At 40.2% G+C, this 23,233-nt stretch overlaps 1 protein-coding gene across 4 annotated transcripts in view; it reads left to right on the forward strand.

Moving 5' to 3' along the window:
• Nucleotides 1-23,233, forward strand: part of pecam1a (platelet and endothelial cell adhesion molecule 1a) — a 55,600-nt gene that overhangs the window by 26,742 nt on the left and 5,625 nt on the right. Inside the window, exons 6-11 of one of the 4 annotated variants that reach the window (XM_069929716.1) lie at nucleotides 8,406-8,702; nucleotides 10,728-11,000; nucleotides 12,426-12,497; nucleotides 12,601-12,622; nucleotides 13,847-13,875; nucleotides 21,683-21,733. In XM_069929716.1, coding sequence (XP_069785817.1) covers nucleotides 8,406-8,702; nucleotides 10,728-11,000; nucleotides 12,426-12,497; nucleotides 12,601-12,622; nucleotides 13,847-13,875; nucleotides 21,683-21,733 — 744 coding nt within the window. The remainder of the gene's footprint in view (nucleotides 1-8,405; nucleotides 8,703-10,727; nucleotides 11,001-12,425; nucleotides 12,498-12,600; nucleotides 12,623-13,846; nucleotides 13,876-21,682; nucleotides 21,734-23,233) is intronic. The other 3 variants (XM_069929717.1, XM_069929718.1, XM_069929719.1) reach the window with 3 other exon arrangements.

Consider the following 23,233-nt stretch of genomic DNA (forward strand, 5'->3'; position numbering starts at 1 on the left):
TGCCCAAATTGCATGTACTGTTGTTCCCATTTCCTTCTACAGTGAAAACATCTATCTGATAATGTTGGATCCCATTTTTTTAACTTTTGGTGTGTGATATATAACCTGTGTAACCAATTATACTGTATCATGCGTAATCTTGTGTTTATTATATTCTTCATAGTTCCAGAACTTAACTTTTCCCATGTTTCATTTTTTATCTTTATGTTTAAATCCTTTTCCCACTTTTGTTTGGGTTTATAGCTATGTTCCGGTACCTTCTCCCCTATTTTATCTTGCTCTATCTTAGTCCAATCTAGTTTTTCTTTTGTCTGATAAAAATCTGATAAGTACCTTAATTGTGCTGCTCTATAATAAATTTTAAAGTTTGGTAACTGCAAACCACCTTGGTTGTACCTCTCTGTTAATTTATCTAATGCTATCCTCGCTTTCCCCCCTTTCCATAAAAATTTCCTTATTATTCTCTTTAGTTCATTAAAGAATTTCTCTGTTAAGGGAATTGGTAATGATTGAAATAAATATTGTATCCTTGGGAAGACATTCATTTTAATGCAATTTACCCTCCCTATCAATGTTGGCGGTAATTCTTTCCAATGTTCTAAGTCTGCCTGCAATTTCTTTATTAGTGGCTGATAATTTAATTTGTACAAGTGTCTTAAATTATTATCTAACCTAATACCTAGGTATCGGATAGCTTGTGTTAGCCATTTAAATGGTGATTCTTTTTTAAATTCTGTATAACCCGCATTACTCATTGGCATCGCTTCACTTTTGATCTTGTACCCCGATATTTCTCCACATTCCTTCAATTTCTTATGTAGTTCTTTTATTGATATTTCTGGTTCTGTTAAGTATACTATGATGTCATCTGCAAATAAACTGATTTTATACTCCTTCTCCTTTATTTTTATCCCTTTTATTTTATTTTCTGTTCTTATCAGTTCTGCCAATGGTTCTATTGCTAAAGTGAACAGTGAAGGAGATAATGGACATCCCTGCCTAGTTGACCTATGTAATTTAAATTGGTTCAATACATAACCATTTACTGTTACCTTCGCCAATGGCCCATTATATAATGCTTTAATCCAATTAATATATTTTTCTGGTAGATTGAACCTCTGTAATACTTCGAATAAATAATTCTATTCTACCCTGTCAAAGGTTTTTTCTGCATTTAAAGCAACAGCCACTGTTGGCATCTTATTTCCTTGAACTGCATGAATTAAATTAATAAATTTACAGACATTATCCGCTGTTTGTCTTTTCTTGATAAATCCAGTTTGATCTTGTTTTACTATTTTTGGTACACAGTCGGCAATCTGTTTGCTAATAATTTTGCTATTATCTTATAATCTGAATTAAGTAGAGATATTGGTCTATATGATGCTGGTGTTAGTGGATCCTTCCCTGTCTTTGGTATTACTGTAATTATTGCTGCCTTAAATGAATCTGGCAAGTTTTATGTTTCTTCTACCTGGTTCATTACTTCCAGGAGAGGAGGACTTAATAACTCTTTAAATGTTTTATAGAATTCTATTGGGAATCCATCCACTCCAGACATTTTATTGTTTGGCAGCTTTTTTAATATATGCTGTACTTCCTCTATTTCAAATGGTTTTATCAGTTTGTTTTGTCCTTCTTCTTGCAATTTTGGCAGTTCAATTTTAGCTAAAAACTCTTCTATCTTATCATCTTTCCCCTCTTTCTCAGTTTGGTATAATTGTTCATAAAATTCCTTAAAGTTCTCATTAATCTCCATTAGATTATATGTAGTTTGTTTGTCCTTTTTCCTTAATGCCAATACAGTTCTTTTAGCTTGTTGTATTTTAAGTTGCCAGGCCAATATTTTGTGTGTTTTTTCCTCCTAGTTCATAATACTTTTGCTTTATTTTCATTATGTTCTTCTCCATCTTATACATTTGTAATCTTTTATGTTTTATTTTTTTGTCCACCAATTCTCTTCTTTTTGTTATATCATCCTTTATTGCTAGTTCTTTTTCTGTATTTACTATCTCCCTTTCCAACTGTTCTTTTTCCCGAATGTAGTTCTTTTTCATCTTAGTTATATAACTTATTATCTGCCCTCTAATGAAGGCTTTCATTACATCCCATAATATAAATTTGTTTTTCACTCATTCCGTATTTATTTCAAAGTACATTTTAATTTGGCATTCAATAAACTCTCTAAATTCCTGCCTTTTAAGTAGCATGGAGTTTAACCTCCATCTATATGTTCTTAGTGGGATGTCCTCCAGTTCTATTGCTAATAACAGGGGTGAATGATCAGATAGCAATCTAGCTTTATATTCAGTTTTCCTAACTCTCCCTTGAAAATGGGCCGGCAACAAAAACATATCAATCCTTGAGTATGTTTTATGCCTACTTGAATAATATGAATATTCCTTCTATCTTGGGTTTTGCCTCCTCCATATATCCATAAGTTTCATTACCTGCATTGATTTAACCATAAATTTGGCCACTTTATTCTTTTTGCTAGTCTTTTGTCCAGTTTTATCCAACATTGGATCCAAGTTAAGGTTAAAATCCCCTCCTATCAATATATTCCCTTGCGTATCTACAATCTTCAAAAACATATCGCATAAACTTTTGATCCTCTTCATTAGGTGCACATATATTGATCAAGTTCCCAAATTCTGAATATATCTGACACTTTATCATTACATACCTCCCTGCTGGATCTATTATTTCCTCCTCTATTTTGATTGGTACATTTTTATTAATTAATATAGCTACACCTCTAGCTTTTGAATTATATGATGCTGCCGCTACATGCCTTACCCAGTATCTCTTTAATTTATGTTCCACTTCAGTGAGATGCGTTTCCTGCACAAATGCTATGTCTATTTTTTCTTTTTTCACTAATTTTAATAGCCTGTTCTGTTTAATTTGGTTATGTATTCCATTAATATTTATAGTCATATAGTTCAACATGGCCATCTCATATCCTGTTTACACCTCATTTCTGCTTCCTCACCACCACCATTTCCCATTTTCATCTCTCAGTTTTCCCTTTTTGAACTCAATGTATGACAACACATTTAAAACAAAATACTTCAACAACTCCCACATCCAATATTCCCTTAGCCCCAAATGTTCCACCCCCCTCTCTGAGTTGCCCCTTATCCCTTGCCAGGCAACCATAACTCCCCTCTCCATTTAGATTACAAACCCACTCGCGTCAACTGATTTCGCAGTGATGGTTATTCTCTCCCACCCAATCCCCCCAAAAAGACTTTTGTTACACATATAACAAAGTTCACCCTCTTTTTTTCCCCTTATTTCCTTTCTTCCCTTCTCTTTCCCTTCTTTAGTTCTTACATATACATTGCTTTTATATATTTATATATATTTTATCACTGTTCTTCATTCTTGTTACATTCATTCTTGTTATCTCTCCTTCTGTCCTGCAGGCATTCTGCAAATTCTCGTGCTTCCTCCGGATCCAAGAACAGTCTGTTTTGCTGCCCAGGGATAAATATTTTAAGCACAGCTGGATGTCTTAACATAAATTTATAACCGTTTTTCCATAGGATCGATTTTGCTGTATTAAACTCCTTCCTCTTCTTTAGGAGTTCAAAACTTGTGTCTGGGTAAAAAAATATTTTTTGAGCCTTGTATTCCAATGTTTTTTTGTCTTCTCTAATTTTATTCCTTGCCCGCTCCAGTATATTTTCTCTTGTCGTATATCTCAAAAATTTTACCAAAACGGATCTTGGTTTTTGATGTCTCTGTGGTTTCAGAGCTAGTGCTCTGTGTGCCCTTTCTATTTTCATTCCTTCCTGTATTTCTGGCATTCCCAGGACCTTCGGGATCCATCCTTTTATAAATTCCTTCATGTCTGTGCCTTCTTCACCCTCCTTCAGGCCCACTATTTTTATGTTGTTTCGCCTACTATAATTTTTCACCATATCAATTTTCTGAGCTAACAAGTCTTGTGACTCTTTAACTTTTTTGTCACTTTCTTCCAATTTTCTTCTTGAGTCATTCACTTCAATTTCTACAGCTGTTTCTCGTTCTTTCACATTTTCTAATCTTTTCCCTATTTCTGTCATGACCAGCTCTAATCTATTTATTTTATCTTTTGTACTTTTAATTTTTCTTTTAATTTCACTAAATTCTAATGTCAACCATTCTTTTAATGCTCTTATTTGTTCTTGAAAAAAAAACTTTATCTATATTCTGTCCATCTATTTTACCTTCTATTTCTCTGTGCAGATCTTGGTCTTCTTCTTCCTCTTTTGTGTCTGTACCTGTGTTTGTGTCTTCTTCTCTTCCTTGTATCTGTGTCTCTTCTGACTTTCCTGATGGGTTGCTTGTCTCACTTTGCTGGCCTTCTTCTTGCTTAACTTCTTACTGTTGGTCCTCTTCTTCTGGGCTACTCATCTGTTGGGCCTCCTGCTGCTGCTCTTCTTTCCTTTCACTCCCTTTCCTGTTGCTTTCCTCTTCTTCCAGCTGAGAGCCCTGGTGTCGGGCATCAATCAGCTGGTCGCATTGTGTTTGCCCACTCCTCGGCTGAGTCCCCCTCCCGTCGGTGTTCTCCTTCTCCTTAGTAAGCTCACAGCGCATGTGCGAGTGCACTTTTGTTTGGCTCAGAGAGTCATTTTTGCAGTCCAGCGGTCGGGGGGTCACGACTCTGCGGGGTCGTCACCAACCTCGGAGAACGGGCTCTCTTCTCCACAACAGCTCCCTGTTTCTTCATGCAGGTAAGGCCTTCTCCTTTCTCTTCTGGCGTCTTTTCTTCTTATTTTTTTCCCGTTGTTTTTATTACTTTTTTCCTTCTTGGGTGCCATTTTCTTTCTTTTCTCTACAACATTATTTTTAATTTGTTATGTTTTGTATTTCTTGAACTTTGTATTTTCTTCACTTTATTTCTTCTTTTCTGGAGAGGGCTTGTATTCACCTACCAGCCACTACTCCATCACGTGACTCCTCCCAGACTTTACTGTTTAACTCCATTCAGCTGCTCCACGGCGCAGCCTCTATGAAGAATGCCTACCCTGAAGAACTTCTCCTCTCTTCGAAGGCTCAGCTGCTCTCAAACTCAATAACCCTGTAATTCCCCAGACTTGCTTCTACAGTCATGTGTTCTTCCTAGCTACTTGTCTCCTCCACCATCTGGTACCCTACCTATGAACTACCCCTTGCTCCCTCCTCTCTTCTCCTTTTCCCCCCCACCCCCCTCCCCCCCACCATCTCAGCTTTTTATACAGGCTCCACGTGACTTTTCCTATATGGTCTTTTCAGGGAATGATAAACCACAGCATAATTGTATTTTGAAGGTCTCCATCTGTATGAATACCCTGTCACATTTGGTAACATGTTCTGTTCAGATTTGCCTATACATGGTTCAAGGTTCCTTTATTTATCACGTAATATTAAAAATGTAATACACATGATATACTTAAACTTTTGTCTTTCATAAGGCAAAAGGTCGCCATGAGCATTGCCCGGCGCCCCTAACAATAGAAGAAAGGGATGCAAAAGAGAGTCCCTTCAGAGACACTAAAAGTTTGTGGATTCACTCCAGTGCTCCCACAGCCTCTGCAGTCGCACAGTCTCCTGTTTGATTCATCGTCAACCTGAGCTCCAGACATGATCAGGAAGACTTCAGCGCCTGAGGCCCTTCGGGAGCCCTTCTTGGTCTCAGCACCCACTCAAATGCCGGTTCCGATAACTGGTTCCCATGAGCAACTCTCCAACAGCAGTCCACTCCTGCTCCAGTCTCCATGGTTGGAGTACTGTGTGTAATTCTGATCATCTCATTACAGGAAGGATATGAAGCTTTTGAACACAGAACATGACAACACAGTACAGGCCCCTCAGCCCATAATATTGTGCCCACCCATATAAACCTACTCTACAATAATCTAACCCTTCCCTATCTCACAGCCATAACCCTCTATTCTTCTTGAGACTTTTGAATGTCCCTATTGTACCAGCCTCCACCACTATCCCCAGCAATGCATTCCAGGTACCCACCACTCTCTGAAGTAAAACCCTACCACTGACATCTTCCCTAAACTTTCCTCCACTCTGGTATTGTCAACTCAGGAAAAAGGTGCTGGCTGTTTCCTATCTAAGCCCCTCTATTAAGTCACCTCTCATCTTTGTTGTTCTGCCAACCTTGCTTCATAGACGTTTTCCAATCCAGGAAATAATCTGGTGAACCTCCTCTTCATCCTCTCCAAAACATCTACATCCTTCCTGTAATGAGATGACCCTTTGGAAAGGATGCCCAACAGATTTGCTGGCAATGACTGGACGAAAGGGTGCGTGTTCTGGGGAGAGGTTTGGAAAATGTGGGATGTTTTCTCTGGAGTGTCGGAGGCTAAGGGGAAACCTGATGGAGGTTAATAAAATTACGGTAGTCATTAATAGGATGATAGTCAGAATCTTTCACCCTGGTTAAAAACATCACTAAAAGGCATGCATTTAGAGTGGCAAGGGAGGGGGGAAAGTTTAAAGGAGATGTGCGGGGTAAGATCAGATTTCAGATTTATTGTCAAAGTACATACATCACATGACATTCAACCCTGAGATTCTTTTTCCTGCGGGTGAGGCAGACTTGCCACTTATTGGCAGTGCCAAAAAATCTGAACACATCCTACACATGTAAACAAAGAAAGAAATGTAAAGAAACTGCAACACACAGAGAAAAAATATCAATGAAGTGCAAAAATAAAAGTCCTTAAATGAATCCCTGAATGACTTTGTCATTGAGGTGTCTAATGGTGGAGGGGCAGCAGCTGTTCCTGAACCTGCTGGTGCGAGTCATGGCACCTATACTTCTTTCCTGATGGCAGCAGCGAGAACAGAGTGTGTGCTGGGTGGTGTGGATCCCTGACGATTGCTACTGCTCTCCAACAGCAGCAACAGTAGATGTTTTTGATAGTGGGAAGGGTTTACTAGTGATGTCCTGGGCTGCGTCCACTGCCTTATGCAGGGCTTTACGCTCAGGGGATTTGGTGTCTCCATATCAGGCTGTGATGCTGCTGGTCAGCACACTTTCCAACGTCTAAAGAAGTTTGCTAGGATTTCAGATGATACACATTGATATCTCACTCTGTGTGTAAACGATATTTACACTAAGAGTGGTGGGTGTCTGGAACGGCCTGCTGGGGGTAGTGGTATTAGCAGATAGAATACTGCAGTAGCATTTCAGAGGTTTTTAGACAGACAAATGAATATGCAAGGATTAGAGGGATGTGCATCAGGTAAAGGCAGCAGAGCTTTTTACATGTTATGTTAGGGTATGGTTAGTGCAATGCTATTACAATGCCTGTAATCGGGAGTTGGGTTTGAATCCTGCGTTTCTACATTCTCTCCGAGCCTGGGTGCATTTCCTCCGGGAACTCCAGTTTCCTCCCACCCTCTGAAATGTACTGGGGGTTGTAGGTCAAGTTTATGCCACATTATACTTGGTCCAGTAAGAAGGGATCTTCCCTGAGCAGGTCAGAAAGTCAACTATAACTTGTGGTGAATGTGGGGTCAATTTTAACATTTTAGAAAGATTTGGACAGGGATATGGATAGAAGGGTTATGGAGCAATGGAATGGGTGCAGATGAGTGGGACTAGGCAGAATAATAGTTGGCACAGACTAGAAAGGCCTATGGCCTTTTCTCTGCGCTGTAATGTTCAATGGTTCTAACATTTACGCAAGTTTTATTGTGGCATGCAATAGAATTTCAAGATGAAGGTATTGGAACATACCATGGTGTGTGCTGGAAACTCTACAGTGGTCCAGGTCCAGCCCAAAAACGTAACAAAGAATTTCACTTGATCTTTCCAAAACTCTGCCATTATGCTGGACCACACACTCCAATGGCTACTGTAGAATTACAGGCACATCCTCTCAGGCACTCCAAGCCACAGGAATTTGTGACCTGTTAAGTGCTTTCCTTTTAACTGGTTATGTTGCCCTAGATTTTAAATTTTAAATGTTTAAATTTAAATGTCTTAAATTTAGACATACAGCATGGTAACGGCCCTTTCAGCCCACAAGGCCCGTGCAGCCCAATCACACCAAATTAACCTACAACCTCCGGTATGTTTTAAACAGTAGGAGGAAACTAGAGCCCATGGGGAAAACCCACGCTGACATGGGGAGAAACTACAAACTCCTTACTGACAGTGCTGGATTCAAATTCCGGTCCTGATCACTGGGGCTGTAACAGTTTTGCGCTAACCGCTTTGTTAATAGTGCCGCCCCGTCTGATTCAAGATGCATCTGTTAAGCTGGCTTCTTGTACAATGTCCAAAACATTATGAGCAATATTGGTTGACTTTGCAATGATGATGTTTTAACTGTCTACAAAACTGACCCAGATAAAGCTGGATATAAAAACACTTCTGATGGCCTCTCTTATTTTTTCTTTTAAAACAGTTCCAGTTTCAACACCAATTCTCAGTTCAACCTCCATTCATCGTTTTGTGGTTCAAGGTGATGGTTACAATCTCACGTGTTCTGTGTCAGGGGGATCTTGGCCAATAACATACACCTTTTATAAAGAGGCAACAGGAAGACCTTTACATCAAATGAATTTAAGTGGTTTTGAAGCCGTCTATAGCATTCCCTCAGCTCAGACTTCACAGAGTGGGAAGTATTTCTGTAAAGCAACAAACTCTGCAGGTAAAAGTACTCGCACAAAAAGAAGTCTGGATATTAATATAACTGTGAAAGGTAAGATCAAGGTTGCTTCTATAAGATATTCTATTGTAAATTTGACAGCTCTAGTACATTTTGAATGGTGGGAGAAAACCAGAGGAACTTGGAGGAAATCCCTGCAGTCACGGGGAGAACGTACTGTGACAGATTATGATGTATTTTATATTGCATATAGATATGTTTTAAAGGAAATAAATTGTGGCAAGTTTTTTTTAGTGTAGGTCACCTACAAACATTTCAAACAGATCTCGTTTAAAATGCTGGAGCTCTGCTCAAGCCAGATAGTCCGGCTCCGAGTGCCTTTGCAAAACCTTTAGGGAGTGTCTATAGAGATTTTACTAATGGATTGTTGTTTTGGAAAGCAACAGATGAAAGAACTCGGAGGATTAGGTCCAGAGCCGCAGGCTATCTGATTGCAGTTTGCTGTTCTAAGAGGGTCATGTGGTTTTGCAAGCAGAGAGGGGGTCAAACAGACTTTTCTCTGGGAGTGAGAGAGAGAGAGAGAGAGAATTCAGTTCCACAGTTCAGCAGCAGCAGCTGGGACTGGAAAAGGACAAGCTGGCCAGCTTGTGGAAAACCCCCACTTTGAAGACAGGTTGTGAATGCTTAGTTCAGCCTGGTCAAAGCCCTTGTAGTTCATACAAGAGGAGAGGACTGGCTGCCTAATGTTTCACTTGAAATAAGAGAAATAAAAAGGCACATTGAGGTGACCTGAAAGAAAGGGGTTATCATCTGGAAAACCCTGATGGGCAAGTTTCTTTGGCAAGACACTGACGTGGCTGATTAAAAGAGATAAATTTGTATCCAGGAACAACAAATCTCTCTCTGAAACAAGAACCTTCCTGAGCGGTAACCATTTACCCTTCAAGCACCAAAGCCTGGTGAAATTCATAAATGTTAAATTCTGTGCACAGTATAAGAATTGACTGCAACCAATGAACTTGGAGAAGTGAGAAGTGAGATTTGACTGAGAATCAAATAACTTTTCTAAACTTACATACACATTAGATACATGTGCGCTTAGAATTAGAAGGGGGTTAAGTTAGGATAAGTTAATAGTAATAAGTTAACATTTGATCCTCTTTTCATGTTTAAAGATAATTAAAAGCAACTTTTGTTTAAGTAACCATTTATCTTGGTGAATTTCTGTTGCTGCTGGGTTTTGGGGTCCTCTGGGCTCGTAACAATACAAACTCTGTATGGACAGTGCAGGATTCCAACCCTGGTCACTGGTTAGCGTTGCGCTAACCATGCTGTTCTACGCTAAACTTGCTGCAAGACTCTTGCAGTTTTTCCAGATGTAAGGGATAAAATGGAATGAGCTGAGCTGGTAAGAATTGAACTGAGGGATCCCAACTGATCCAGAGCTTCATCACGGATATGTACTTTGAGAGGGATATTGCTTCACTGGGTCACATCTGTTTCCTTGACCCTCAGAGCCATGGTGAACAGGATTCCTTCATTCACCAGATGGATTGGAGAGCTTTTGCATTGAAATTGTCTGATACTAAGCTAGCTGCTGAGATCCTCCATGTATTATTATCCCAGATTAATAGCTCTCAAAAGAGTACTTGATAAACAGAAGACAAAAAATGGCAAAGCTGATCAGTGCTTCTTTCAAAGCTGAACTCAAGATGATGTTCTATTCTCATACAGAATGACTATCTTTGTTCCCTCATGGAAATTCTTGAACAGACTGATCAATTTTATAGATAGCCAGTTTTCTACAGGATTCCTGCCAAGTGTGTCACAGATGTTTTGCCATTGCATTACCGACTACCTTGGAGGGGAGAGCTCAAGCAGATAGCGAGCTAACGAACTAGGGGCATGCAAGGGTTTCTCCAGTAATCTCACAGGAGATTAGCTAATATTGTAAAATATGGCAATTTCACCACATTTATTTGAATGGTCTCACACTTCTGAGACGACAATTTTGCAGAGATGGCCCTGCTGCGTTATCAGGGGATATGCTGCCTGATGTTTGGCCTTATTTGATTTTCTTGGCAGATGCACATCTTCAATTTATCATTCTCATTTCAGTTCCTGTATCCACACCACAACTCTCTGCTCTGCTGAACACTACCATCGTGAACTTTGGAGATAACGTGACACTGCAGTGCATAACAAGTACAGGAACTCTTCCCATTACTTACAGCCTCTATCGCAATCACTCGCACCTCGCAACAATCTTGACAGCACAATCAACAGTATTTCAAGTGACAATAAACTCATCTGAGCATTATGGATATAGCTGTACAGCCGAAAATCATATCTCTTCACAGAGCAGTAACATAATAGCATTTTGTATTTTAAGTAAATATATGCTACATAGAAACTTCACTTGCATGTTACTCCTACTCTGTGTTAGTTACGATTGTTACTGTATCTTTGTTGATTGATAATATATCTTTACTCTTTTTCCTAATTCAATTGTTGATTTCAGTGTCAACGTTAAGTGGAAATGTGTTAATTCCTCTCATTCCTTGCTTCCCTAAGTATGGTGATTTATTTAAAACAATAGCCTATAGGTATAGTCATTCAATTAGTACTTAGCCTGTGCCATCTTGGGTCACAGGTGTTGGTAAACTAACAAATTAAAGGGAATGAAAAACGAAAGTCTTCAGATGCAGTGATTGTAGTAAAAACACACCAGAATGCTGGAGGAACTCAGCTGGTCTTTTCAGCGTCCATGGGGACAGAGATATATTGCCCACGCACCTGGCCTGAGCCCTTCTTCAAGGAATAAGCAGAATGAGCCAGAAGCAGAAAATCTCAGAAAGTGTAGTGCTGGCTGGGGGAGGAATCCTGACCAGCAAAAGGTGTTAATTGAATATGATAAGGGATGAGATAAGAATTTATCATGTCTCTGTGAAAGGAGTCAGGGAAGGGAAAGAGAGTTTGAGGGGGGGGGGACAAGCGACGGTGGAAGAAGTGGGGGGGGGGTGCTTTTAAACAAAAGCCAGAGAACAGTATTAATGCCATCTGGTTGGAGGGTGCCCAGTCGGAAGATGAGGTGTTGCTCTTCCAATTTGCTGGTGGTTTCGGTCTGGTAGTGCATAAAGCCATGGACATGTCAGATAGGGAATTGAAATGGGTGGCCACTGAAGATCCACTTAAAGAGAGATTCTGACCATCCATATAATTCAACAGAGACGTGAATGATGATCAGGAGGAAACCAGAGAAGTTGATGTCTCATCTTTCTTTCTCTCACATACCACTTTAAGTAATCCCTATGCCATAGGTGCTCTGTCATTAGTAAGGGATTGCTTAAGGTATTATGTGGGTGGAAAGAAAAAGGCTGCGAACCACTGCACTACAGCAAATGCAACTATTTTGAAACTTATAGGTGGTGTCTTAAGACCCCACCACCCAGGCCATGCCCTCATTACACTGCTACCATCAGGAAAAAGGGTCAAGAGCCTGAAGACAAGCATCCAGTGGTACAAGAACAACTTCTTCTCCGCTGCCTTATTTTGCAAGGTGGTTTGTCTGAATGTTTGCTCCGTGACGCTGCTGCAAAACAATGAATTTCGTGGCATATTCATGACAATAAATTCTGATTCTGAAGTTATTAACGGCAAGAATAGTCACATGAAGTTGCAAATTAAATACTTCTGGAACTGTTGTGTCATTTTAATGCATGAGCAGTTCCAATATATACAGCAGCTTCCTCCTACAAACACTGACGATGGCAAAAGTTAAAATCTCTAAAATAAAACATACGTTTTCCCCTTCAGGTCATTCATACCAACATTGGCTAGTTTATTCACCAATTTTACTTGGAATAATGTTAATTCTCTGCTGCATAGGTAAGTGTCACCGATTTGTTCCATTAACTGCTCATTGTTATTTTAAGAACTTCGCTAATTTTATGAGTTAACATGTATTTTTATTGCTTTTTTTTTCCAAAAGTTAAACACCAAAAGAGTAAAAGGTAAGATTTTTAAATTTGTCATATGCTAACCATGTCACCTAATGACCTGCTGTATCTGCTTTTCTTGAATATGAATGTCAAAGGAATCGTGGATGCCTGATATGGAAAATTTCCAGTTGCCTGAGATTCACTCTTAGAATGCCTTAACTAATATACTTGCATGAAGAATAAACAGTTCAAAAACCAAAAGACAAGATGGGAAATTATTGCAAAATGTCAAGTAATTTGAAAAAAAAATGTATTGTACTTAATTATGTAAAGTTCACTTTAATCAGGTCATTCTTGTAATTTACAAAGTTTAAGCTTGAACCCAGGTCGCTGGCACTGTACCATTGTTGCGCTAACTGCTATGCTAACCGCTCCTGTAATTAACCCCCCCCCCTCCCCCAAGTTTACAGATAGTGCTTTACTAATATACTTAATAATAATAAAGACTTACTAGGCAGGGATAGGGAAGCACTTTGGGACAGTCAGCCTAGAGCCGATTGGCATTGGCTGGCTCTCCACCCTGGGCCCTGCCATTTTATTCAAACAGCTGCTGCGGGCAGGGCACAACCGGGGTGCAAGGTACCATTCAACAATCTCACAGCCTGTGGGGAAGAAGCTATTTCCCAGCCTGGCAGACCTTATTTTGATGCTCCAGTGCCTCCTTTCTGATGCTCCTGGGTAAAAGATCCTGTGCGATGGATGGTAGGAGTTCCCAATAATTCTTTGAGTCCCATTGAAACAAAGCATCTGGTGAATGTCATCAGAGGAAAGAAAGACCCCAGTGATCTTCTCGGCCATTTTGATCATCCTCTGTATTGACTTCCAGATGCTTTGCAGCTACCATCCCACACAATGATGTGGCCAAGCAGGACAATCTCAATTGTGCTCCTGTAAAATGTTGTCAAGATGGAGGCTGCTAGCTGGACATCAGGATTGAACTAAGTTGCTGGAGCTGTAATAGCTGAATCACTGTGAATGACAGCAAGAGTGCAATAGAGAATTAAACCTGAGAGGCAGCTGTCCAATTCAGGATCGTTTGCAGAGCAGATAACTAACAGGAATAGATCTCCGATCAATGTTAGTTGACTTAGTCAATGCAATGTTATCTTCTGCCTGTCTCTACCTCTTTATATTTAGATTCTATTTATAAAAAATAAGGACTTTCTTGAACAGCAGTGGACATCAATAGTTTACAAATCTTATCTAATACCATTCATTTTTAAAATGCAATTGCAGGCTGAAAGCACAGAATCAACATATTCAAGGTAAATTTACTTTTTTGTTTATAATCTCATAGCTTAGACGTGGGTTGCATTGATTCTATTGAGATAAAATCTTGTGCCTTTCAAATACGCTGAACTTATTTAATTTTCTTTCTAAGATCTCTGAATGAAAATACCTTGATTGTGTATCATAAATTCAGAAAAATGACAAAATCAGATTTTGTCAGAGTGCATCACATACAACCCTGAGATTCCTTTTTCCTGTGGGCGTGGCAGAATTACCACTAATTGGTAATGGAAAAAATAAACGGTACACACTGTAAACATGTAAACATATAAAAGAATTGTAAGCAGATAACAAATGTAAACAAACTGACTGTGCAATAGCGAGAGGAAAAAAGAAAATCCCTAAAGTAAGAATACTTAAATGAGTCTCTGATTGAGTTTGTCGTTGAGGAGTCTGATGATGGAGGGGTAGCAGCTGTTCCTGAACCTGGTGGTGCAAGTCTTGTGGTAAGTCTTTCCTGAAGGCAGCAGCAAGAACAAAGCATGTACTGGGTGCTGTGGATCTTTGATGATTGCTGCTGCAATCCAATGGCAGCGTTCCCTGTAGATGTACTCAATAGTCAAAGTCAACTAAGAAACTCAAAGAGCTTCTCAAAAGTTCCCCACAGGCAGTACACAGTTTTATAAATCAGAATGACTTAAATATTAAAAAAGAGATAACGACCACTGATCAATCTAGTGCAGCCATTCTCAACTGGGGGGGGGGGGGGGGGAGGGGCACAGCACATTTAAGTAAGAGCTTTGTTTTCACCTCACATACCTCAATGGTTGTTAAGTTTTTTTAATGAAGTTGATAGGAGTGAAGTACAGAAGAAAACAAAACTTGACTGCTTCACAGGGAAGGGGGTCCATAAACTTCGAGCAGAGTCCTGGGTCGGGGTAAGGTGGGGCATAGCCAAAAAAAAAAGGTTGAGAATGGCTGATCCAGTGAATAAAGACCACAAAACCAATGGCAGCAAGATCAGGTGCACAACTTGTTACATGACTCGAACTTGGAAACGCATATTGTAAAAATCAAAAGTAAAGTCAAGAGTGTTGTTTTAAATACAAGTTTAATTGTGGAGGAGTCAGGGTTCAAAGTTCAGATTTATTGTCAGAATACATACATGAGAATGTCAAATGTAGTCTCCTTGTTTAAAAAAAAGTAATAGGGAGAATTCTAGAATTATAGACCAGTGAATCTTACATCAGTGGTGGGCAAACTAATGGAGAGGATTCTTAAGGACAGGATCTACAAGCATTTAGAGAAGTACAGTCTTCACAGAGATAGTCAGCATGGTTTTGTGAAAGGAAGGTTGCGCCTCTCAAGCCTGATAACAAAAGAAGCTGGTGAAGGTAGGGCAGTAGATTTGGCGTATGTGGATTTTAGTAAGGCATTTGACGAGACACTCATTCAGAAAATCATGAAAAATATATGGAATCTGGGCTGTGTGGATTCAGAATTGCCTTGCCTGTAGAAAGCAGAGTGGTAGTGGATGGAAAATATTTTGCCTGGAGGTCACTGACAAGTGGAGTTCTGCAGGGATCTGCTGTGAGACCTCTGCACTTCATGATTTTTATGAATGACCTGGATGAAGAGGCGTAAGGATGGGTCATTCAGTTTGTGGATGATACGGAAGGTTGAGGAGTTGTGGATGGTGATGAAGGATGTCATAAGTTAAATAAAGGATATAGACAGGATGCCGTTGGGCAGAGATGGAGTTCATTCTGGATATGTGAGGTGATCCATTTTGAAAGGACAAACCTGAGGGCTGAATACAGGGTTAATGTTGAATACTTAACAGTGTGGAGGAACAGAGAGACCTTGGGGCATAAATCCATATAGCTCTCAAGGTTGCCATATAGCTTGATAGGATAGTTAAGAAGGCCTATGGGATGTTGGGATTCATTAGTTGGGCAATTGTTGCAACTCTACAAATCTATGGTGAGACAACACTTGGAATATTGTGTTCATTTCTGGTCATCTCATTATAGGAAGGATGTGGGAGCAATGGAGAGGGTGCAGAGGAGACTTAACAGGAAGTTGCCTGGATTGGAAAATAAGTCTTATGAGGCAAGGTTAGCAGAGCTTGGACTTATCTCTTTGGAGTGCAGAAGGATGAGAGGAGACTTAATAGAACTTGACAAGATTCTGAGAGGCAAAGATGAGGTAGACATCTAGCATTTTTTCCCCAGGGCAGGAGTAGCAATTACAAGAGGATATGTGTACAAGGTGAGAGGAGGAAAGTTTAGCAGAGACATTAGGGGTGTTTTTTTTACACAAAGATTTGTGGTTACCTGGAATTCCTTGCCAGGAGTGGTGATAGAGGCGGAAATATTAGGGACATTTAAGACACTCTTGGTCAGGCACATGGATAGAGGAAAATAGATGGTTATGAAGGAGGAAGGGTTTAGTTTTTTTGGTGGGAATATATAGGTGGGCCCAACATCGAGGTCAAAGGGCCTGTTCTGTGCTGTAGTGTTCTATGTTCTGTGGCATCAAATACAACCATGAGATTCTTTTTCCTGGAAGTCAGGCCTAATCATGTTCTCAGGAGAGTGAATCCGAGGAAAGTATTTAGCCCAGAAGGAGAACCTAGCCAAGAATTAAAGATCTGTGCTGATCAACTTACCAAGGTATTCACAGATATCTTCAATATCTCCCTCCAGCAGGGTGTGGTACCCACCTGTTTCAAACAGGTGTCAATCATACCCAAGAAGAGTGTAGAAACCTGACTTAACGACTATCGATCAGTAGCACTTACATCAACAGTGATGAAGTGTTTTGAAAGGCTGGTGATGAAGTATCTCAAGTCCTGTCTGAGCAATGACATGGATCCATTCCAATTTGCCTATGTAGTAACAGGAGTTTGCAGCAGATGCCATCCACTAGCTCTGCACAAAGCCCTGGAACACTTGGACAGCAAAGATGCATACATTAGGATGCTCTTTATCAACTACATTTCAGCATTTAACACCATCATCCCCCCCACCCCCAACACTGATCAGTAAAGTCCAAGACCTGGGAGCTAACACCCCACTGTGTAATTGGATCATGGATTTCCTCACCTCCAGTCCACAATCAGTAAAGTTTGGTAAGAACTTCTCCTCCACAATCTCCATCAGTACCGGAGCACAACACGGCTGTTCTTAGCCCCCTGCTTTACTCACTTTATCCTACGACTGTGTAGCTTGGTATGACACTACAGGGCTATGTTCTTAGCCCCCGCTCTACCTCACTTTACTTCTATGACTCTGTAGCTTGGTATGGCAATGACAACAATAACACCATCTACAAATTTTCCGTCAATATCATGGTAGTGGGTTGTATAAGGGAAGGGATGAGTCAGTGTACAGGATGGAGATTGAAAACTTGCCTGAATGGTGCACCAACAACAATCTTAGACTCAATGTCACCAAAACGAAGGAGTTGATTGTTGACTTCAGGAAAGGAAAGCCAGAGGTACACAATCCAGTGATCATTAGGAAATCAGGGGTGGAGAGGGTGAGCAAATTTAAGTTCTTGGGAGTCACAATCTCGAAGGATCTTTCCTGGACCCAACACGCCAATGGCATCATGAAGGAAGTATACCAGCACCTCTACTTCCTCGAGAGTTTACGGAGGTTTGGAATTACATGAGAAATCCTGGCAAATTTCTACAGATGTGTGGTGGAATGTGTGCTAACTGGCTACATCAAAGTCTGGTATGGGAACTCCAATACCCCTGACCATAAAGCCCTCCAAATGGTAATGGACACAGCCCAGGACCACACAGGCAAAACCCTTCCCTCTATTGAGTACATCTACAGGGAACACTGCCATCGGAGGGAAGCAGCAATCATCAAAGACCCTCACCACCCAGCACATGCTCTGTTCTTGCTGATGCCATCAGGAAAGAGGTATAGGTGCCATAAGTCTTGCATCACCAGGTTCAGGAACCGCTGCTTCCCCTCCACCATCAGTCATCAATCAAAGACTCATTTAAGTATTCTTACTTTTGTCCTCTCCATATTGCAGTTTGTTTACATTCATTATCTGCTTACAGTTATTTTATTTGTTTACATGTTTACACTGTGTACCTTTATTTTGCAATACCAATTAATTCTGCTGCACCCGCAGGAAAAAGGAATCTCAGGATTGTATGTGATGTCATGTGCTCTAAAATCTGAAATCACGTATACTGCTCAAGTCCACTAAATCCAACTCTACTAATTTTAACATGTGTTTGGCAGGTTGAATATATTTTCTGAATTTTCCCCATTAACTGCCAGTCTCCTATTGTTACACTTTGCTTCGGAGAGTGGATTTCAGTTCAATCCGAAGTACTACACATATAACATTACAACTTACAAGTAAAGAAACAAGGATAATGTTGTAAAAGTTCGCACCTCAATGATTTCAATCTACTAAGGACAAATATGCAGGAAGTAGATGATGAAGAACGTAGTGTAGGTGGTTTTCTTGATCTTTGTGGTCCATTTGGAAAGAATATATATTTCTTATTCACATGTTTGGACTCTTCATTTGTAATCCCCTTGATGCAGACACTTACATCAATTTGGAGCATAGTGACTACATTCATTCATGACTAAGCATGACAATCCCTGGCCATTTTTAACTTAGACATACAGCACAGTAGCAGGACTTTCCCGCCCTCGAGCCTGCGCCACCCAAATGCATCCGTGGCCAATTAACCTACTAACCCTGTACAAGTGCATCTTTGGACCGTTGGAAGAGACCAGAGCGCCCGGAGAAAACCCACGCAGACCCTGGGAGAATGTACAAACTCCTTACAGACAGCACTAGATTTGAACCCGGGTCGCAGGCGCTGTAATAATGTTGTGCTTACTACTTCACTAAGCATGCCGCCGCTTACTCAATACCACCAAAAAAAATCACTGATCATTGTCACATTGTTGCTAGTGAAATTTACAATGTAGAAATGCTCAATTTTAATATACTGCAGCAATAACTGCACCTAAAATAGTATTCATCTTCTATAAAGTATAAGATATTTAAAGGTGCTATATAAATGTAAGTCTAATTTTCTTTTTTTTTTCCTCTCTACTTTGACTCTTTTCAGTTCCATACTCTCATTCATTCCAAAACCAGCTCTCCAACATGACACTCTGTGATATGATTCATATTCATCACCTCCTCCCCACTCTCTCCCCAGCCTATTTCTCATTGACTCATCTGCCTCTGAAATTCTCTGCTAGAATATTTTTCGTTGCTGGCCAGCCTGTAACTGTTTCCTCTGCTTCTTCTTCTTCTTAATGGGGAGCATTCTCCTTGTTTTTGGTACCCTGTGCCTGTTTGCTGCTCCCTTGGCGTTGGCAACCCCTTGTGGTCCACTGCCCAGCACAGGCATCGCCATCTTGGGCATGATGACTGGTCTCAACAAGACTTTAACATTTTTGGATTTAAACTGATTTTGTAACTTTCTTAATCCATATAAATGCTAAACATCATTCCCAAATCCCTCGCTTCCTTCTCCTATTGTTATATTTTCCCTACCTTTCGGCCATCTATTAGCATACAATCACCAACGATTTTTTTAAACTCTTTTAACTTCTGAGCTCTTCCTTAAATTACTCCAACACTGCATCTCAATTTTCCTCATTCATCTGTTACAAGATCAAACCAGCAACCACAAAGAAGGCATATCACTCAAGGGTAAAGATGAACAATTACTTTATTAACAAAAAATTCACCTTCAAACTTTAATTCAAAATCTCCCCCCTTTTATAACAATGCCCACTAGTTACTATGCAAATTTATATAACAGTGTAAAACTAATAAATTCCCCAGCCTAAATATAACATATGTAATTTGTTATATTTCCAACCAGCCCACAGAAAAACTTAGACACAAAACACACAAGACTCACAAAACTTCAATCTCAACCGAAGCAAAGATCATAAACAAAATTTAGTTTGTTTGGTAAACTGAAGGCAAAAGATCTTTGAGAAAGAGAGAGAGAGAGCACAAAATTCGAAGTTGTCTTGAGTTGTTTTCAGAGAGAGGAACCACTGGCTTGGTCTGGATCCTTCTGGCTGCCTTCGGAATATTCATTCTTTTTGAAATCCCAACATTCTAAACTGTCCTCCAGACCATAACTCATGCCCTGGGCCTTCTTCCATTCCACAGCACCACCCAGTGCTAGTTTATCATCCGTCCAGAAATTTTTAGATCATTTTCTGAACATGCTCAGTCCATCTCCCACTCTCTCAGCAGTCCACCTTCACCTTGGCTCTCTAAGGCAAACTGTCACTTTTTAACATAAAACCACACAACACATAGGCCAATACACAACACAGAACTCTGTAACACATCCCATAAAACTCTATGGAGTGGCTTGAAGTCAGGGAGAATGTACAAACTCCTTACAGACAGCGCGGGATTCAAACCCTGGTCCTGATTGCTGATGCTATAACAGTGTTGCGCTAACCGTGCCATCTTCCTCTTTGTTCACTCAAGGGTCCAGCAGCTGTAGTTTTTGCCTTACTCTGAGCTCTTCCAGCAGTTTGTTTTGTGTTCTTTCTTTCAATAGAGTTTGTGAAACATTACAAATACACAAATCAACCTGCATGTAACACCTGAGGTGCACAAAAAATATGTTGTAATTTGCAATACAAGTCTTTCTTTACTACTTTTATATAACGTCTGGGATTCTGTGTTTGCAGGACTCAGTCAAATGGACTCCTACACACTTATTGAAGGTTTTAAGTCGCATTTAGAAACCTCTATTGCCAAATAGTATTCAATCTCCACTGCAATAGATTCAGTTAAATTATTTCATGAAGGAGCATAAAATCTAGCTTAAATTTTTGAGGATGAGGAGTAGCTTGTGGAAATCTGCGGAGTTGTATGGCACGGAAACAGATTTTTCTTCACAACTTGTTCATACAACCAAAACGCCCATCTAAACTACCATATATGCTGGCATATAGTACGACCCTGGAACTGAGACCACCTGCAAATTGGAGGAACAACACCTCATCTTCCAACTGGGCACCCTCCAAATGGATGGCATTAATATCAACTTCTCTAGTTTTCGTTAAACCCTCCCCCTCCCCCAGTTCTGTCTCTCTCCCTTTTCCCTGTCTCCTTTCACACAAACATGATAAATTCTTACCTCATCCCTTATCACATCCAATTAACACCTTTTGTTGGTTTGGATTTCTCCCCCAGACAGCATTGTTTGAATTCTGAGACTTTCCGAGATTTCCTGTTTCTGGCCCATTCTTCTTATTCTTTGAAGAACTCAGACCTAAAACAATGGAAATATATCTTTGCTTTTTATGGACACCAAAAAGACTGGTTGAATTTCTCCCAGCATTTCCATGTGTTTTCACAACAATCACTGCATCTGCACACTTTCGTGTTTCACTCCTGACCAAAGAACCCAACCTCTCTCTATATCTCATACCCTCTCATCCAGGCAACATCCATAAATCTCTTCTGCATCCTTTCCAAAGCTCCACACCCTTCCTCTGATGGGTTGACCAGAATTGAACACAATACTCCCAAGTGTGGCCTCTCACCAAAGTTTTGTACAGCAGCAACATGGCAACCTTGCTATTGCATTCAAAGTTCCAACTTTATCTTTAGATTTAATTAACTATTTATTTTATTTTCAGTATGGGTTCTTACACAATTTTGTTATTAGTCACTTACTAAATGAAAAAAATAGAGCAGATTTAGCAGTGCCTTAGTTGCTAATTACCAGAGAACAAATGATTTATAAAGTACATTGTATATGTCATATTTCTTGTAATTGACTGTAAATTTTCAATTCAGACTCATATCGGGAAAATGACTATGTTATTGACTTGGAATTGGATAAAACAGGTAATATTACATGACAACTAATTTATAAATATAGGATGCATAATTTGGAATGTATTTTGTACATTAAGAGTGCAGCACCAAAACCAATCTGATCTTTAATCATCCAGGGAATGTTTTACTGTCTCTGATATCAATAGATCACATGTTTAAAAAAAAAACGATAGTCTAAAACAGTGCACAAAAGTGGTGGAGAAACTCAGCAGGTCACGTAGCAACCACAGGAGGGAAAAGGCAGTTGGCGTTTCAGGCCTGAGCTCTTGGTCTGGAGTAAAGAAGGGCTCCTGAAGAAGGTCTCAGACTCTACACATTAACTGCTTTTCACCTCCTATGGATACTGCATGAACTACTAAGTTTCTCCACCTCTTTTGTGTACTGCACTGGACCCCAACATATGCAGATTTCCAAGTGCACCTCGAGAGACTGAAGGTTGCACGCCTCTAATGAGGAGATGTGAAACTTGAGCTGATAAAATACCAATAAATTGGTTTCATTTTTGGCTATTTTGTGTGGATCCTCGCCCTCAGGATGCACATGCATTTCAGCAGAGATTCTCTCCTGAGATGGTCAGCAACTCTGTCATTGTGGGAGTCAATGATTTATCTGCTGGGCTCCTCACTGGCTATGAAAACAGAATAAAGGTTCACAAGATCAGCTAATGGATGATCGTAGGATTGGTAACAGAGACACAAAGGGATTGATGCATTTGGTCATGGATGGCCTGTAAAATGCCATCTTTGTCATTTTTTATATTGTGTGGATATTTACCAAATTGGAATGAGATTTACTCTAATTGCTCCCTTGTACGTTCATCTGCTATGTATAAAACAAAACAATGGGGGTGTAAAGAGACCAGTATGAAGCCCAAAGGAAACTAGACACCTCATATTCTGCCTAGGCAGTCTACAGCCCAGTGGTATCAATGTAAGATTTTCTCATTTCAAGCAATGAGTCCTCCTTTCCTCTGTACCCCTTTCACTCTTCCCCCTTTTTTCTTTTGGTTTGTGGCCTTTCCCACCCATCTTCATGTAGACCCCACTTATTCTCACTCCCCTCCTCTTTGGTTCCCATCCCTTTTCACGCCCATTTCCCCACTGGATCCTTCCTTTCTCTCCTCCCTCCTCCAGTCCTTTACACCACAATTGTCACTTCTCCTATTAGATTCCAGCATTGCCTCCCTTTGTCTTCCAATCACCCAGCTCCCCCCCCATGTGACTCATCTTTCTCCACCTGACCCCTCTGTTTCTCTGGCCTTTCTCTCCCTTTATAGAACCGTAGAATAGCATAGAAATAGGCCCTTCAGCCCATATAGTCTCTGCCAAACTATTATTCTGCCGAGTCCCACTGATCTGCACCCAGTCTAGCCCTCCATACCCTTCCCATCCATGTACCTGCCCAAATTCTTCTTAAATGTTAAAATTGAGCCCACATTCACCATTTCAGCTTGTTCCACCCTCCCATTACCCATCACTCTGAGTGAAGAAGTTTGCCATTATGATCCCC

Source organism: Narcine bancroftii, chromosome 3 (assembly GCF_036971445.1).
Source record: "Narcine bancroftii isolate sNarBan1 chromosome 3, sNarBan1.hap1, whole genome shotgun sequence".
Classification (NCBI taxonomy): domain Eukaryota; kingdom Metazoa; phylum Chordata; class Chondrichthyes; order Torpediniformes; family Narcinidae; genus Narcine; species Narcine bancroftii.